The sequence below is a fragment of the Xiphophorus couchianus genome, chromosome 2 (assembly GCF_001444195.1).
Source record: "Xiphophorus couchianus chromosome 2, X_couchianus-1.0, whole genome shotgun sequence".
Classification (NCBI taxonomy): Eukaryota; Metazoa; Chordata; class Actinopteri; order Cyprinodontiformes; family Poeciliidae; genus Xiphophorus; species Xiphophorus couchianus.
Genome location: NC_040229.1, coordinates 1,293,045 through 1,311,320, shown reverse-complemented (window position 1 = coordinate 1,311,320; position 18,276 = coordinate 1,293,045). Strand labels below are relative to the sequence as shown.

The following is an 18,276-nucleotide window of genomic DNA, read 5'->3' as shown; positions in this document are numbered from 1 at the left end:
AGTACAACTGATGTAAACTGCTTGTGTCGGTGAAAAGTCAATTTCACCCCATTCCCAAAGACTAATAAGTAGGTTAATAAACATGAAAACGGATTATATCTACATTTTCAGTATGTTATGTAAACGCATGATATAGTTCCAGTTAGTTTTTAGTTATTTAAGTTAACAAAAATGTTTTCACAATTACAGTTTCCATTATTTTGTTAGTTTTAGTTAAGCCAACAGAGGCATCTCAAAGCGGTGAAACTCTGAGGGGCGCTGTGTAAGTCTAGTGAATATTTTCTGATTTGCAGAACAGCAAAGAGGGTGAGGAATGCCGAGCGCTCGCCCTGATCGACTCCACGCCTCCGCCCGTCCCCCGAGCCCTGCGCTTGGACCGGATGACTCACACACACCCGGGAGCCGGCCTAGACGACCACCGCGAGTTCCGCAGGTGCAGAACGGAAACCCTGCTGTAAACGAGGCCTGCTGGCTGTCATCGTACTTTAACTGTTCTCGGGTTGTTTCGGTTTGCTCAGTCTTTCAGCTGATGGCGCCACCACAGCGAGCCAGGATTCCCTCCACAAAGCCAGCAAAAAGAAAAGCATCAAGTCGTCCATCGGGCGTCTGTTTGGCAAGAAGGAAAAGGGGAGAATCGGCACGCCTGGGCGGGAATCATCCTCTCTGGGTCTGTGGACAAACTGGAAGCTGCTCTGCTGTCTGTGAAAGTCATGGACCGATCTTACAGAACAAAACTAAAGCAAAACTGTAAAATATAGAATAGAATATACTTTATTGATCCCCAAGGGAAAATTGCTTATTCACTGACAAGCTACTTTATCAAGGTATTAAATATTAATAGAACAAATATAATCACAGGAGATAAAGTTTATAATATATATACATATACCCAAGAGTGATGGCAGTTATTCAATATGACTGAATGTAAATAAATAAATAACAAGCATGCACATGCAAATATGTTAATCTAAAGATAATCTATAAATGAGTGCAGAGAAAATTAGAATTCACTTACTTAATTCTAATTGATCATTGTAAAGTCTAATTTATGCAGGCAGAAATGATTTCAACACTGGAAAAATAATCCTGAGATAAAGAATCATAATTCATACATGAAAGGGTTAAATACGAGTCTGGCTACACAAAGAAAAAAAACTGAAGTGAAAAAAAGAAAAAACTCAATCTACAAAAGGAAGCGTTATTTTGAAATACTTGACATAATTAAAATAAATATTTAAAATTGGGTAGATATGCAATTTAAAACTTTGCATTGTAATGATGCAAAGAATCCACCAAATATTGTCAACAAAACACTCAAGTGTGAATTCTGATCATCACAGTTATTAAATCTATAATACTATAATAAAAATCAATAAAAAAGTCAGAGCATGTCAGTTCAAAATCTCCTGTTAATCATCTTCTACAATTAACATGCAATTTTTTTTGTATTTTAAAATGTATTAACAGATATTTTAGCAATCTGTTGTGTTCTACTTATATTTTGTGAATTAGTAATTCAATGTACAAAAGATTTTTAGCATTTTTCTTCCAGTTATGGCGAGGTTTCCCCCAGAAAACTTGCTAAGCCTGGTGGTTTGATGCTCGGGGAATCATTCATCCAACGGCCTGCCGTGTTTTTTAGTTAAAAAATGTTTAAAGTTGACAGGAAATTTGAAAATTTTACTTGATAAATTTGAAAGATTGGAAGGTTAACACCTGAACACCAACTACAAAGTCTTAAAAAATGCAAACATTTTAAAAAGACTTAATTACGTAATGCTAAGCCTGGTGGGGGCACAAGTAAAGCCTGGTAGCCTGCCAGACTTTGGGGGAAACCCTGTGTCGTATAGTAGCCAACGTAGCCAGTGCACAGTTTTAAATTGCAGAATCAACATGTTGCTTTTTCTTTAAGTGGTATAAAATCCTGCCGGTCCTTGAAACTGTAAACTTGGTTATTTATCAATCTGTGGACTGAAGCAGTTGTTTTCTCCACAGCCTCCACTCCGTCTGATGACCTTGGCTCGGCCGACCCATTGGGCCTGGCGAAGCTCGGGACGGGAACGGTGGAGAAAGATCGCCGCAGCAAAAAGAAGTGAGACCAAACATCTTTCCTCACTCTTCTCATGTTAGAAAAAGATCTCTGAAGCAGATTTGTTAATCACAGCTGAGTGACACCAAGCACGCTAGTGGCAGCACTGAGGGACGCTATAAAATGACATCTCATGTTTACTGTTATTTATAAATGGAAACATCCGTAAGGTGAGAGATGAAGAAATTAATCTCTGTCAAAAATCTCTTTTCCACTTTCTTTGCCAGACATGACTTGCTGGAGGAAGCCTGTCGTCAGGGTCTTCCTTTCGCCTCCTGGGATGGACCCACTGTCGTCACCTGGCTGGAGGTATGCATCAGCCCCGGTCCGGTTCAAATGCTGCGCTCACTCACTTTGCTTTACATAATTTAATGTCATTGCTTAATATGCTTCCAGCAACTATATCTGTCTGAAAACTCAGTTACCTGTCATCACAATAGAAATAAATCTCAAGAAAATCTAATAATTTCAGGAAAAAAACAATACATTAGGCCTGAATTTCCTCCCTGAGGGACAATAAAGGCGATTTCTATTATATTCCATTCTACCTTTGCTTCTTGACTTAACTTTCCAATTTTAGTCGATTCTAATTTCCCTTTAAGACACGTAAAATAAGATTATTTTTCACACGAATTAGAAGAAAATACAACAAAAACAACAAAATCAAAAGAAAGAGAAACAAGCACAGCAAAAGAAAAACATGTTCCAGTTGATCTTGGTTGCTAAGTAGCTAAATGTTGGTTCTCCATGTTGGATTCTTGTTCTGGGTTGCCAAGTACTCCACAATTTATAAATTAACAGGCGTTTCTCTAAGTCTTGCTTCGATATTAAAAGTATAAAGCTACATTTTGGTCTAAAGTAATAAGTACTCCATAATTCATAAACTAACAGGAGTTCTCTAAAAGAAAACAAAAGCTACATCAGCATTGAAGAAGTCACTCTTAAATGTTGACAAGATTTCAGATGCCCCGTAGAAAAAAGACAACGATACCAATGATGTTAGCACAAATGGCTAACACTCAGCTAACGGTCCGGCATCTGTGGCTAGCCTTTAGCCGGCTAACAAATAATATTGGATCTGCTCAAAGCTGAACCTGATAATCGTAAAATAAATTCTTAAAAACACAGTAAAGTTAAATAAAGTAAAAGAGAGCAGCTAAACATACTAGAATTCAACATTTAGTATTTAGCTTAGCTTAGCCATAGCTTATTCTGGACAAATTGAGCAAACAAAAAATGTCCAAAGTAATAAAATACACATACTACCCTACGTAAACACAAATCGACTGTAACTTACCAGTCTTATGGACGCACCCTCAAAACTACGTACAAACAAAACTTTCCGCCGATCTGAACTTCTTCCTCAACTGTTTTTTAGGCCTGAACCAAATATTACTCAAAACGGCGGCGCCACCTAGCGGCGAAGCTAAGAACGACACTACATTTCTGCCTTCAGAACAGATATTATGCATCCCTAGATAAAATCTCACTTCCTGTTTCATATTGTGTAACTTAACAACCTGCAGTGCTGTATTAATAATTTGAGAGAGAAATAAAAGCTTAGAGTTCCCATCAGTCAGAGTTCACAGTGTCCACTCTTTGTTTGCCAAGCTGTGGGTCGGGATGCCTGCTTGGTACGTGGCAGCGTGCCGCGCCAACGTGAAGAGCGGCGCCATCATGGCCAACCTGTCGGACACTGAGATCCAGAGGGAGATCGGCATCAGCAACCCTCTACACAGGCTAAAGCTTCGCCTGGCCATCCAGGAAATGGTTTCCCTCACGAGTCCGTCAGCTCCGGCGAGCACGCGCTCCGTAAGCCTCAGAGGAAAACCTCAGCAAATCTCTGCTCTACATGTTCAAACAAAAAGTTTTCATTCTCCCTTATGCTTCTGTCTTTAAAGTCAACCAGTAATATCTGGATGACGCATGCTGAGATGGAGTCTCTCGCTGCTGCCACCAAACCAGTAAGGACTGCATCTATTGCTCGCTAAAAATCAGGATTATAGCAGCATTTATGTCTGAAGTTTCTGCTTCGAAGTGCTCAGATAGAAGCATTTTTTTAGCGAAGTGTTAAGTTGCAAAGTGAGCAATATGAGTAAAGCTTCTTTTTTTTTTTTGTCTCTGATTAGGAATGTTTGGCTTCACCTTTTCCCTGCTGTTCCTGAAATCTGTTTTGATGTGGTGTTTTTCCAACTAATTTTCACTCACTAACAAAGCTTTTCCTTCTTCTACTTTTCCTCTCCCTTCCATTTTATTCTGGCACCGATTCACTGTAACATACACACACACACACACACACACACACACACACACACACACACACAAAACATCATACTCCTACCTGGTGATCTTCCCTTTTCTTTCCAATTCTCTTTCCTTTTTTCCTTCACGTTCTTTTTGAACCAAAAAGGAGCAGAAGGAGTTCAGCTGGGATCAGGTGAGACTAGCTTACGTTTAATTTAAACAAAGTTCAAACTAACATATTTTTCCACAAACATCGTTTTTTAACGCAAAACAATCTTTAGGAATGATTAAAGGAAAAGTCATAAGGAATATTCTCGGTTTCTTCCATGTGCAGTCATGCGCCTCCTGCTGGCCATTTGAAGCAATGCAGATTTGTGACACTTTTTAAAAACCCCATTATTAATCCAAAGTGCTTCTTCATGAAATTATAGCCTTTATGATGGCGTGTTAGGGAAAAAAATGAATACATTTCTGCCAAAAATAGAAAAATCTATCTTGAAAAAATCTTTAAAGTTGCAAAAATTTAAAATGTTTCACTTTTGAAACTAAGAAATGTCCTATTTTTTTCTAGAAATGTTCTGAGATTAGTTATCCAGCAGAATTTTATTATTTTTTTATCTACAATGACCCTAATATGCCGTCATATAATCTCAATTAATACTAAGTCATTTTAAGTTGAAATTTGTAGCACAAAGTCAGAGAGAACGTTCTCTGTCCTGGTGCATTTAGTAAAGTAAAATCGCAGAAGAAAACACCACTGTTTATTCATCTAGAGTCTGAGAAGGTCTAGTTATTTGTGAGATGCAGTAGAAAGCATTTGTGTGAGGTTCTCTTCAGGAAGTATTTGATTTTTTAAGTCAACCTTCCTGCCTTCCAGATTCTGGCCCATGGAGACATGAATCATGAGTGGGTTGGAAACGAGTGGCTGCCCAGTCTCGGTCTCCCCCAGTATCGCTCCTACTTCATGGAGTCACTGGTGGACGCCCGCATGCTGGACCACCTCACCAAGAAGGAACTGAGAGGCCAGCTGAAGATGGTGGACAGTTTCCACAGGTGAAACAGAGACGTTCCTTCTCTCCCATGTCTTCATTTTCACACCAGTTTTCTGAATGATGGATGTTTTTAGCAGAACTGAATAATGTGTGTTTTGTTCTGCGCGTAGGGTGAGTCTTCACTATGGGATCATGTGCTTGAAGCGCCTGAACTACGACAGGAAAGAGCTGGAGAGGAGGAGGGAAGAAAGTCAGCACCAGAACACAGGTTAGTGAAGATTCACTCAGGCCCACATTTTCTGGCTCTTCTGGGAAAACTGTGCAGACTTTATGCTCATATTAACCGTACACAGTAAAAATGTTGGTGTTGATTTAACACCAGTATATGTGTCCACACTATATGTGTGTCTATATGTGTCCACACTGTGTTAAAAGAGTGACACCCATTGTTTTGGTTAAATTAACACCAGATATAGTTAAATATTCAACAGTACCGGGTGTCACATTAACATTACAAGGGTCTTGGTGTTAAATATAATGTTAAAAGTAACATTGAAACCTAAGGAGAATTCAGAGCGATCAGTCAACCTGACAGTCATGTCTTGGACTGTGGGAAGAAACCGGAGTACCCAGAGAAAACATGCAAACCCCGCAGCCAGGCCGGGAATCGAACCCAGGACCTTCTTGCTACAAACTGTGCCTATTTGCATATGTAAGTAATTTATGTTGAATTAAGAACATGAATCTTGTTTTGCAGGTACTCTCTAGGCCTGTCACAACAATTAATAAATCAATCAATCACATGATAAATTAAAATAAACTCAATTTCCGTTGGTATGATTTCTTGTTTATCTCTTTTTTCTCTCTTTCTACCAAAAACTTAATGATAAAGGTTTTCAGTTTGGTGCTTTGGTCTCAACCAGCTCTTATTTTGAAGGATGATTTTGTTTACAAAGACTTAAAAATTAATTTTATTTGTTGTTTTATTTATTTTGAATATCTAACATGTTCATTAGAATTTAAAATTTACTGATCTTTTACAATGTATTCCAGCATTATTATTTTGTCACTATCGTTACATCAGTTAAAATGGTCTCAAAACAACAATATTATCATTTATCGCAATAACTTCTGGAACAATTTATCGTCTAGAATCATCCATCGTGACAGGCCTATAATTTCACACAAAATGCACAACTTTCTTGAGGTAACGAAAAGCAAAAGAATTTTTAAAAATCCCAACATCCTCTCTGATCGGTAAACTTTGGCAGTTTGTAATGTTGGCGTTTTAAGAACGCACTCTGCAGCCGTTTCTCGAAGACTAACCAGTTAACACTTGAATGTAACAATGCAAATATGTCAAAAGACACACTGGCAGCGTTATTTTAAAGCTGTGTGGTGTTAAAACAACACCAAGACTTTTTATTTAACTCCACGTCTAAGATTCTAACTCTGGCATTTTCACTGTGTAGAGATTTCCTCAACAGACATGACTTTAAAATTGAACTTCTCCCTGCTGCTTTTGACTTCCTCTCTTCAGATGTGATGGTGTGGTCCAATGAGCGTGTGATGTGTTGGGTTCAGTCAATCGGTTTGAAGGAGTTTGCAGACAACCTTTTGGAGAGCGGGGTGCATGGGGCCCTCCTGGCACTCGACGACACGTTTGATTACACGGACTTGGCACTTCTTCTTCAGATACCAAATCAGAACACACAGGTGCTGAGCTTCAAATAGATGTTACTGCTTACACTCTTACTTGTCTCATTTCAAAATAATCCTCATGTTCATCTCATAAATCCCAGGCTGTCATTCTGTCAGCTGCTGTCTGACCAGGATTTATGTTTCTGCAGGCGAGGCAGCTCCTGGAGAAAGAGTACAACGCTCTGATCTCCATGGGAACAGAACGGAGGCCTGATGAGGTACGATAAAGTCCACTGTCAGCGGAAAAACGCTCCTCATGAAGACTGAATGTGACGTTACTGTAACCAGCTGATTAGGTCCATTTTACTTGACATCAAAGATTGTTTAGATTTTTCCCATTGTCATGAAAAGCTCCAGTTTCCTGTTATTTATAGAGAAAGCCATTTGGGCTCCAGTGCATGTGCCACTGTTGGCATGCAGAAGAGGTTCAGCTGTGTTTACATGATGCTAATTGCTTAGTTACAGCATGCGAGACTAACCCGTCCAAAAGAGAGTGCTTTGTCAAATGCTAGTTTATTAACAGGCTGTAATAGACGTCCTCTGCTCTGCATGCTGGTTTTCTTAAATCACCTCCATTTCTTTCTGTTTCCTGCAGGACGGCACGAAAACGTTCACACGCTCCCCGTCTTGGAGGAAGATGTTCCGGGAGAAAGATCTCCGCGGCGTCACGTCCGATTCCTCCGAGACGTTACCTGCCAACTTCCGTGCCTCCGCCATCTCGACGCCCTCAGTCACGTTGAGGAAAGTCCAGAGCGAAGGTGAGGAGTTGCAGCGCTGCATGGTGGGTAATTACAGCTGCAGGCAGGTTGTATTTTAAGTGTTACAAATTAGCCAGGGACCAACACAAACTCAGGTCCACCTACAAGCCTAAGTCTTGGTTCGGCTTCAAAAGCAGGAAGTAGACTACAGCACAGTGCATTCTGGGTAAATAAAACCAAAACAAACACGAGAGTCAGTGGCTAGCGGGAGAAATGGCTCGTACTCTTTTTATCCCAAAGACAAAAAGAGAAATCCTCCAACTGCTAAAATCTGACGCCTCTCCATTGTTGTTTACATTTTGTAGAGAAGAAAGTTCTGCACAGTGTCTTCAGAGGTTTTGTCTTTTTTCTTCAGTGGTTCTTGATGCAGCGCCCCTACAGGCGAAAGGAGGAACAGGTTTTTCAGAGGGTTTGGTACATTTGACCCAATGCAGGATGAAAGTGAACCGCACCAACTGAAAATGTTCTGAATGTCTCGATCTTGGTTGCCAATCGAACCAAATCTACCGAACTATCGGGTGTGAAAACACTGAGAAGTGTCTCCTTTGGGAGCATTTCGTGATTCTTACTGCAGTCCAAATCTGGTTAAAAACTCCTGGAAACATCCAATCTATGCAACTGTAAACAAATATTAAGTTCTACTCTTCTGTTGTACTGATTATATGACATCCCACTAAAATACAGCCATGCTTGTGGTTACAATGCTGCAACTAGGCCTGTCACAATAATCAATAAATCAATGAATTGCATGATAAATTAAACACAAACTCTTTTTTTCTATCAAAAACTGGGTGATAAAAGTCTTCAGTCTGGTGATTTGGTCTAAGCCAGCTCTTATTTTGAAGGACAGTTTTGTTTACAGAGACTTCATGATTAATTTTATTTGTTGTTTTGTTTATTTATTTTAGATAATTAAAAAGTCTTCCAGTTCCAATGTTAAATGTTCATCAGAATTTAAAGTTTATTGATCTGTAAGAATGTGTTCTTGCTCGAAAATGGTCTCAAAACAACAATATTATCGTTTATGGCGATAACTTCTGGGACAATTTATCATCCAGCAAAATCTGTTATCATGACAGGCCTAGCTGCAGCATGTGAGAAAATTCAAGCAGCATGAATACTTCTGTATAAAACTGTAGATCCGTCTGTCCGGTGCTGAGTAATACCTGGACGGGTCGTCAGTAACTGCAGAGAAATGATTCAGACTCTGTTAATAATCCTTCTTCTTTTTCTCAGCTAACTCCGGTCCCAGAGGAGAGTCGGGTTCTGTGAGAACGTACTCCTGCTAAAGATAAGCACACCAGGTGAGAACCTCCTCCTGAAGCAACGCGAATAACAACACTGGGTTACAGGAGAAAAAATTCTCTGTTTTTTCAACTGAATTATTGAACTATTTTGCACTGCTGAATCCAAAATGACATCCACTTTTCACTATCAGGTCAGGTTTTTATTGTAACTTGATCTGGACTAAATTGACATCATCAATTCATTTCCATTAATATTTGTCATCCAAAAAAGGTTTTAGGAGAAAAAATGGTTTTCTTACAGAGTGTATTAATTAAATGTTACAAACTTGGATTTCTGTAAATCGAATAATAAACACTTTTAAGGGCGTGTAAATTGAACATTACGTCTCCATTGTGGAATATTCTCCGTCTCTTTTCTGTCCTGATGGAGTTTCTCCTCCTGCTCATCACTCATTGGTCAGATTCTCAGGAAACCGATCCAGATGTGAGAACAGGTCCTGCATTTTGATGCTCATGTCTATAACTCAGAAAGTTGACCTGATTGAGCAAAACCAAGGCGATTGTTGGATTCAGCTCATCAAAATGACTCTAAAACAGTTGAAAAACCCCAGACAGTTTCTTGGCTGTTGACCAGTGTAATAACACTTAAATGTTTCTCTTATTTCTCTTCTTCTTTAGAACCCACTTCTACTCCAACCTAAAGAAAAAAACCCCCCCACATTTTTTAAGAAAAATATACCGAAGAGCAAAAGCAAAAACGGACACCAGAAGACGAGCGGCATCGTCCCGAAATAATCTAAGACAGTGTGTGAATGATTTCTGAAAAAATGACGAAATAACGAGCGAATGTCCATTTATCCACCAGTTTCTCTCTCTCTTTCTGTCTCTTCCTCTCCATAGTTGTGGCATGATGATGATGTTTGAATCTGTAGAAAGTGGTCTGTAGAAAGTGACCATCGCCTGTCGTGGATTCATCTTCTTTTTCTGAGCGTGAGACGGCAATATAGACACAACGAATTTACGATTTAAGAAATGCATTCCTGTTCGGATCGAGTGAAACGGTCGATATATTTTCAGATGATCTGACTCTGAAAGGAGAAAACACTCCGATGGAGAACCGACGTGCGGGTGTGTGTGTGTGTGTGTGTGTGTTCTGAAGCCATAGAGGAACTGAGATGCACAAATGTGAACAGGACCAATGAAGAGAGAGTTGGGAAAAGTGCTTTATGAGAAACTCCTGATCCAACCGGGATTGAAAAAATAAACAAACAGTTTAGATAGGGAGCATTTGTGTTAATATGCATGCCAAAATCTGTCATTTCAGAGTGAACTTCATATCAGTCATCTAAAGATGTGGAAGCTCGGGTCAGGACTTTGTAAAACGTGTGTATTTTATTTTGATCATTTTTATGATAACTGCTATTGTATGTATGTATGTACAGTTCGTATGTGTGTGTATTAAACCGTACGTTCATTTCATACTCAGTTTTAAGGCTGACTGTAATTTCATTTTGCGGTTGATAAAAAGGAAATATGTTTTAAACTATGAACATTTAAGATATGCTACTTGTATGTGTACATTTGGAGAAGAAAAAAACCCACATTGTGTTATGATTTAAATTCATATTACTGGAGAGTAGTGACATAATATGACAATAATGAAAATGATTGTAAAAGCTGTAATTAAAAAAAACATACCTGTAATGTGGCAGATTGGAGTTTTTGCCTTATAATGTCTGAAGATTTTTTATTTTAAATTTTTACACATCTTGAACCGACAGCTGCCCTGAGATTTATGAAAACGGAGCAAAAATCAAATATTAGTTTAATCTGAGAAGGCAAACTGATCTCTGTGTAGAAATGTATCACATAAGTCTGCTTATGACAAATACAGATGTAATATGAATTGTGACTGAATTATCGAAGCTCAAAAGACATTAATTCAGAATAATTCAAGCTTAAACTTCAAACAATCTGCAAATAATAAATCCCTGTTTGATTTGCATTTACACCAGATATTCCAGCTGATGACGTTTCCACCGTACAAAAAGAAAAGAAAAGAAAAGATGATGCATCTGGAGTGTTTCTTGCTGAAAAATACATTTTGTTTCATTTTTTCCCAGCAGGAAACTCTGCATGCTAACATTGAGGAGTTAGACTGTTACCTTATTTCTGGTGCTATAAACATGGACTCTCATCCTGTTTGAATACATATGAACATGTTAAAGATTTTCAGTTAAGTACGGTGGAGGATCTGTGATGCTGTGGGAGTTTTTTCTCTTTCAAAATGACCTGGGAACCGTGTTAGAATGCTGCCATCATAGAAACCCGATTATCTCTGATAAAGAGCTAAATATAGTTTATTATTGGAGGTTTTTAAAGGTTTGTGTGACATTAGTGTCTTTTATTAATAATTTTTAAAGGAATGAGGCAGCAAATTGATTCCTGATCAAATATATCAGAAATCAAACTGCATTGAGGACTGTAGACTCTGCTTATGCTGCAGCTGCACTAACACATTATTTTATTTTCTAAATTAGAGGTAAACTCTGGTGGCATCAACTCTCTGATTTCAACTCTTATTTCTGGAAAGATTTGGTCAGTGATACTAAAAACAAAATCTGGTCTGCCTGTAATTCCCTACATTGTGACAAAAAGTGCCCATATTTTGGTAGCATTCAAGGAAGTTCTGAAGTTTCTGTGAGAACCATCCATCCATCTTCTTCCGCTTTATCCGGGGTCGGGTCGCGGGGGTAGCAGCTTCAGAAGGGAGGCCCAGACTTCCCTCCCCAGCCACTTCTTCCAGCTCCTCCGGTGGAATCCCAAGGCGTTCCCAGGCCAGCCGAGAGACATAGTCCCTCCAGCGTGTCCTGGGTCTTCCCCTCCTCCCGGTGGGACATGAACACCTCACCAGGGAGGCGTCTTGACCAGATGCCCGAGCCTCAACTGGCTCCTCACGATGTGAAGGAGCAGCGGCTCTACTCTGAGTCCCTCCCGGATGACTGAGCTTCTCACCCTATCTCTAAGGGAGAGCCCAGCCACCCTACGGAGAAAACCCATTTCGGCCGCTTGTATCCGCGATCTCGTTCTTCGGTCATGACCCAAAGCTCATGACCGTAGATGAGGGTGGGAACGTAGATCGACCGGTAAATCGAGAGCTTCGCTTCTTGGCTCAGCTCTCTCTTCACCACGACGAACCGGTACAGCGCCCGCTTGACAGCAGACGCTGCGCCAATCCGCCCGTCGATCTCTCGCTCCCTTCTTCCCCCATTCGTGAACAAGATCCCGAGATACTTAACCCATTTAATCCCGCCTGCAACAATTGTTGCCAGACATTTTTCCTAACTTCTGGAAGCTCTAGAACAATTGTTTTGACTTTTGGCAGCTAATTGAAGTTTTAAAATAAAAATAATAATGTGTCAACTCTAAGCAATATCAATTTCATGCATCTAGTGTGAAAGGTCACATGACCAGACCTCTTTACTTCCTGCCTGTAACGCTGGAGGTAAATGTCAGTCACAAACCTCTACAAGAGGAAGTCAGTAAAATATTTAAATAAACAAATATAAATAAAATATTTTGAACATATGTTCTTTCAAGTGTCTTCTACTGATATATAAAGAAAATTGTATTCCTTCATTCATCTTTTGATCATAAGAGTGAATGTAAGCATGGCAACAATTGTTGCCAAGTATAAAATCTACATTTTCACTAACATAACAAACATAAAATGTAATAATTCATAAATATTATGTGTTAGGGAGGTCCAAGGATTGAAATGCATGCACTTATTTTGCAGGAAAGAATATGGGATTAAACGGGTTAAACTGCTCCACTTGGGGCTTCTGTGAAAACATTATTCCCAATCATCCTACTCCAACTTTAAATGTTTGTCTGCAGTTATTTAACCCACAACTACAAATTGTTTGGTCCTATAAAGGTCAGAAATAGATGTGGTTGATGGGAGGGAAGTTAAAACACATCCAGACTGCAGCTGTGATCAAACCCTCTCTGTATTTGACTCAGACACAAAGAAAAGAAACACTGCAAAAACAGAAAATCTTACCAAGTAGTTTTGGTCTAGTTTCTAGTGCAAATATCTTAGTACAGTTGAAATAAGACAAATAATTTAAAAGTAGCTTTGTAGCCAGATATATAGGATTGTCTTAAGTAAATAATTCCTTAATATTGATGAAGTTCTTGTTCCATTGGCAGATTATTTCACTTTTAACAAGACATTTTTCCCATGTTATAAGTTAATTTACCTGCCAATGGAACTAGAACTTTTTCCTCAATATAAAGGAATTATTTACTTAAAACAAGTGCACATATCTAGCTGAAAAGTTTCTTTTAAGCTAGTCTTATTTCAAGGTTACTGAAATCTTTGCACTAGAAACTAGACCAAAAAAATACTCTGTAGGATTTTGTGTTTTTGCAGTGTGGCAGAAGAAGCCAAATGATTTAGTTGGTTTAGTGCATCTACTGACTTTGGACTCATAAAATAGCTATTTTCTAAACTGATCAACTTTATGCTTACAAACAACACCGGGAGTCACCTTGGCGATCTGGCCGTTTACTCCCTGCTCGAGTTTTTGTTAACATCCAGGGCATTCATACGCGCTAAATTCACATCCCTCACTTTTTCTGGTTTATTAAAAACAAAGATTCAAGTTGTTTCAAAAAGTGATTCCAATTATGACTGAGAAAAAAAAACAGTGTCATCTTCACCTCTTTACTTCCAGAGCTGACCCGTGTCCTGTTCAGATTGTCTTTATAGCAAAATGCACATTCTGTCCTTGTTTTATGAAGCCACACATCTACTTTATGTATTTTTGCTACAAAGGATTTTTCTGAGAATTTGGTGAGGAAATTCTGTGATTACATTAAAATGTAATCACAGATATTACTTCATCATCCACATTTGGTAGTGCCTTCCTGTTTAATGGGCATGACTCTAAAGGTTCTTTTGGTCGCAGAAAACGGCTTTTTAAGTTTCTATGTTTGCGTAAAAATAGAAATCAATACACTGTAAAACATTAGAAGGTGGTTTAACATGAAAATGAAAGTCCACCTGCTGCCTAGAAAATGCAATTTAAGTCAACAAGAAAATAATTTTGGTTTTAACTCAGAAATTAAAGTTCATGAAGTTGATTTAACAACAAGAGACAAGTTGTCTAAATGTTTTTTAAGTTCATTAATCTTGAATTGTGAGTTTTAACTCATTGTTACAATTTAAACCAAATAATTATTTCACAATATGCAAGAAAAAAAAAACTGTCCTCACCCAGTTAAAGAGCCACATTTCTCTATTATTTTACTCACAATATGAAATTAAAATAACTTATTTTACTGTAGAATAAATTAACTTCTAGTTTCAAATCACATGAACCAAATTTCTGATCTGATGATGAATTTTATGAAACATCTCAATGAATTCAGCTCAGAAACATTTAGTGTGATCAGGACATTATCCTCAAGCTTTGCAAACTGTCAGCTGCATTAAAATAAACATTTTCCTTAATAACACAAGAGTCAGATCAATGTAACGCTTCATCTCAGGAAACAAAAACACGCCGCTTAGCATTCTGGGAAATAGTTCCCACTTCTGTCTTTTTCTTCTTTCAGTTTTTTAAGTGCTAACCTAAAAACTCTAGTTTATTCAACTCTTGATAAAAAGTTAACACAACTTACCATCTTTCACAAACTCACACATTTAGGTTCAAAATCTAAAACTAACCAAATTTATTTGACTTAAAGAGAAGAAGATCGTAGACACAACTAAATGTAGGCTCAAATGTTTTACAGTGTAAAAATGCTGGCAGTGATTCATCTTGCATATCTTTTAATATTTCTTTCTCTAAAATGTGACAATAGATTACCTTCACATTGCAAACATCACTTGCCACAATATCTGGATCTGGAGTTTTCGGTGGTTTACAGTCTGACCTTCAGCGTCTCTCTGGTGTCTGCACAGCTGCGCTCCTGTAAACACTTCCCCTGCTTGGAAATCAGTTTCAACCCACTCCTTCCTTCTCTTTCTCTCTCAAACACTCATACATCAAACAGAATAAACACCATAAAGTCCAAAACACGGCCGACGTCACTTCCTAGCAGAATCGCTCGCCACATTCTGCTGCGGCGCGTGACGCAGGGAGACGTGTCAGCGCTGCATCTTCCTTCTCAGGTCTGGAAATGTGTTTATTTTCCGAGCGGAGGACTGCAGCGGAAGGCACGCTAGGTTACAGTAAATGTTGTGAACGTGACAAAAGGATCTTCATCACTGGTGTGAGTTGGAGTCGCTTCAGCTGCGTTGCTGTGTGTTGAGGTAATATGCAGAACATCTCATATAAACACTGACTTACTGCGTCGCTGGAATGTGGCAAAACACTTAATGTCAAGACTTTTTTTGATGTTTCTTTTTTAAATAATCTTGTTAAAATGCAACAGAATCGATTTGTAAAAAGTGTTTAAACCACATTATGGGAACACTGGTCCAGGTGTTCACTGGATTCCAGTTTAAGCGGCTTAATGTCTGACTCACACACTCTTGCGAAGTTGGACCTCCTTCTCCTAACTCCTTTATAAAAGCACCAAACTTCCTTTAATCCAGAAGCTGCTCACACAGAGTCAAGAATTTCATATTTATTATTTATTTTTGGAATTTTCCCACCACTAGCTATTTATTGTTATTGTTTATTTTGTATTTATTTTATTTAACGTTCCCTTTTATTCCTTCGTCAAAATGTTTTTGTTTCCAATTAAACGCCCTTCCTGCCCGTTCCCCTTCCTTTTCTTAATCCTCTCTCTTCCCTTTTTCTCTTCCTCGTTTTACATCCCAGAATCCAACCCAATCTTTGCCTTCAGGAATCAGCTCAGAGAGGTGCATCTCTACACAGGTATGTACAGGATTTCAGTTTTGTTCAGTGCAGGAAGCAGAATCTGGAATTTAATAAAAAGGAACTGAGATTTTCAAACATTTTGTGGATGGAAAGATGAATTTCAATTAAAGGTGTGAATCTGGACAGTGAGATGAAACGATTTAAATCTCTTTCTGCATTTATAAGATATTTAAATTATATGATAACTTCTTTCTGATCCTTTTCACTCATGATTTATTTTATCTACGACAAAACTGTTTATGTTTAAGTTAATTAAATGAAAAATGAAAGAGTTTATTCATTTTAATTCTGTTGATTTCTTTCTGCTGCAGAAAATCACAGACGGGGGTTGTATGTGGAGATACATCTGGATGGGAGAGTGACTGGAAGTGATGCTCAGAGTCCTTATAGTGAGTAACTGACTAATTAAAACATAAACAATATGTAAAAACATATGAAAAAATATGTGCAAATACAGAAACCAGCACATTTTTTTTATCTCATTGTTAATGTTCCTTAAAATTTGATCTTTAATTTGAATAAATGTATTTAATATATTAAAAAAACTAAGAATTGTTTTCAACAAAATAGTACAAATGTAACTGGAATGAAATATTTGTTGAAATAATGCTCCACTTTTTAGAGTTGATCAGATTGTTTATTGACTTTAATTCAGGAATCCAAGACTTTCCGCTTCTTCTACACTGTAAAAAAACACAACATTTTACAAAGTATTTTGGTCGAGTTTCAAGTGAAAATATCTTAGGACATTTGAAATAAGACTAAATTATTTACAAGTAACTTTTCAGCAAGACATGGAAGCTTGTTTTAATCAATTTTTGAATATTGATCAAAAGTGCAGACTTTTTCACTCATAAAAAGAAATTTTTCCAAAATTATAAGTTTAAAGAATCATCCAGAGTGGAGCTAGTACTTTTAAAAATCAATATTTATGAATTATTTACTTAAAACAAGCTCCTATTTCTCGTTGAATAGTTACTTTTAGGTTAGTTTAGTCTTACTTTAAGTGTACTAAGATGTTTGCACTAGAAACTAGACACAAACTCTTGGTAAGATCATGTGTTTTTGAAGTGTATGATATGACAGAGGCTCCTTTCTCTTGGTCACTCTTGAAAATGGGAAGACGTGATTAAAGTGCGTAAAAATTGGAAGAGGACTCAAGTGCATCATTAAGGATATAATAGAAGCTGAAGAAAAATCTCCTGAGCTGTAAAAATCAAACTGATAATACAGGAGCCTGAAAACTGAACCTGTTTGTTTGTCCAGGTGTGTTGCAGATAAAGTCTGTTAAACCGGGTCATGTGGTCATAAAGGGACAGACATCGTCCCTGTTTCTCTGCATGGACGACTCCGGGAATCTAAGAGGACAGGTACGTTAGAGGAAAGTTCAAGAACATCTAACTGCTCTATTCTTATTTTTCCTCTTCTGGTTATGAAACTTTTAACGGTTTCCGCTCATTTCAGACAGCCTATGACGAGGCTGACTGCTCCTTCAGGGAACTGCTGCTGGCCGATGGCTACACCCGTTTCCTGAACTCACAACATGGCGTTCCTTTATCACTGGCATCCAGAAACTCTCCAGATCGACACTCCGTTCCTTTCACAAGATTTTTACCTCTCAGGAATACTTTAACGGTTTCAGAAGAATCAACAAAAACTCAGAGGGACTTCAACCTGGACTCGGATGACCTTCTCGGGATGGGACAGAACGTGGTGGTTAGTCCTCAGCTGTTCGTGGACTAAAATACAGAACCACAAAGAAATCAGAACTGTTTGGGTTTTAAAACTCTGATACGTGATTGTCTGCTAATTTATTATTATTGTTTTTTTTTTTTGGGATTCTTAAATATAATTAATACTGACCTAAGTTATTTATTTATTTTTGTGTCTTATTTAAAGCTTATTTTAATTTTTTATTCATTCTGAGAATTGCTCAGATCTTTAGAGGAAAAATGAATAATTCAGATTTCATTTCCAGGTAAAGAAATTCTGGAATTGCACAATTGTATTTGTGCAATTCTATGGGTTTTTTTTCTTTTTGGTATTTCTAATGCAGAGCAGTGCTCAGCACCTTCTTGCACAACAGTGGAAAAATGCCTGCGTGGGAGCAGGACGCCCTCTAGTGGAATAAACTAATAATGAGCGCAAATGTTTGATTTTTTTATTTTGCTCATTTCTGTTTGATTTGTGATTCAAGAAAGAGAAAAAAAATCTCAACGACAAATTTTCTAAATTAAATTGTAATTTATGAGTTTGTTAAAAATAAAATAAAATAAAATTTGATTTAAATCTCTGGACATCTTGAGTTATTTTCCTTTTATTTTATTTTTTACAGTAATCACACAG

The 18,276-nt window shown here is 37.9% G+C and overlaps 2 protein-coding genes across 7 annotated transcripts in view; both read left to right on the top strand.

The window, feature by feature from the left end:
• The window catches only part of LOC114161490 (liprin-alpha-3-like), a 37,007-nt gene extending 26,258 nt beyond the window's left edge, over nt 1-10,749 (top strand). For 4 of the 6 annotated variants that reach the window (XM_028044810.1, XM_028044793.1, XM_028044818.1 and 1 more), the window contains 14 exons: nt 294-433; nt 519-667; nt 1,996-2,092; nt 2,317-2,398; nt 3,701-3,901; nt 3,991-4,053; nt 4,500-4,526; nt 5,211-5,386; nt 5,496-5,593; nt 6,866-7,041; nt 7,176-7,244; nt 7,622-7,784; nt 9,021-9,088; nt 9,710-10,749. In XM_028044810.1, the coding sequence (XP_027900611.1) occupies nt 294-433; nt 519-667; nt 1,996-2,092; nt 2,317-2,398; nt 3,701-3,901; nt 3,991-4,053; nt 4,500-4,526; nt 5,211-5,386; nt 5,496-5,593; nt 6,866-7,041; nt 7,176-7,244; nt 7,622-7,784; nt 9,021-9,073 (1,494 nt within the window). In that variant the 3' untranslated portion in view covers nt 9,074-9,088; nt 9,710-10,749. The other 2 variants (XR_003599035.1, XM_028044827.1) reach the window with 2 other exon arrangements.
• A 4,647-nt stretch (nt 10,750-15,396) lies between these two features.
• On the top strand, nt 15,397-18,141 carry fgf21 (fibroblast growth factor 21). The gene is made up of 4 exons (XM_028031632.1): nt 15,397-15,927; nt 16,242-16,319; nt 17,197-17,300; nt 17,395-18,141. Exons 1-4 carry the CDS (start codon nt 15,774-15,776, stop codon nt 17,671-17,673), a joined length of 615 nt encoding a protein of 204 aa, XP_027887433.1. The 5' UTR covers nt 15,397-15,773; the 3' UTR covers nt 17,674-18,141.
• Nucleotides 18,142-18,276: the final 135 nt, after the last annotated feature.

Excerpts from the sequence above, each read along its gene's own strand:
- fgf21 (XM_028031632.1), top strand. The coding sequence starts at position 15,774 with ATGTTTTTGTTTCCAATTAAACGCCCTTCCTGCCCGTTCCCCTTCCTT. Across the intron at positions 16,320-17,196 it reads TGATGCTCAGAGTCCTTATA|GTGTGTTGCAGATAAAGTCT; the intron begins GTGAGTAACTGA and ends TTGTTTGTCCAG. Across the intron at positions 17,301-17,394 it reads CCGGGAATCTAAGAGGACAG|ACAGCCTATGACGAGGCTGA; the intron begins GTACGTTAGAGG and ends CGCTCATTTCAG.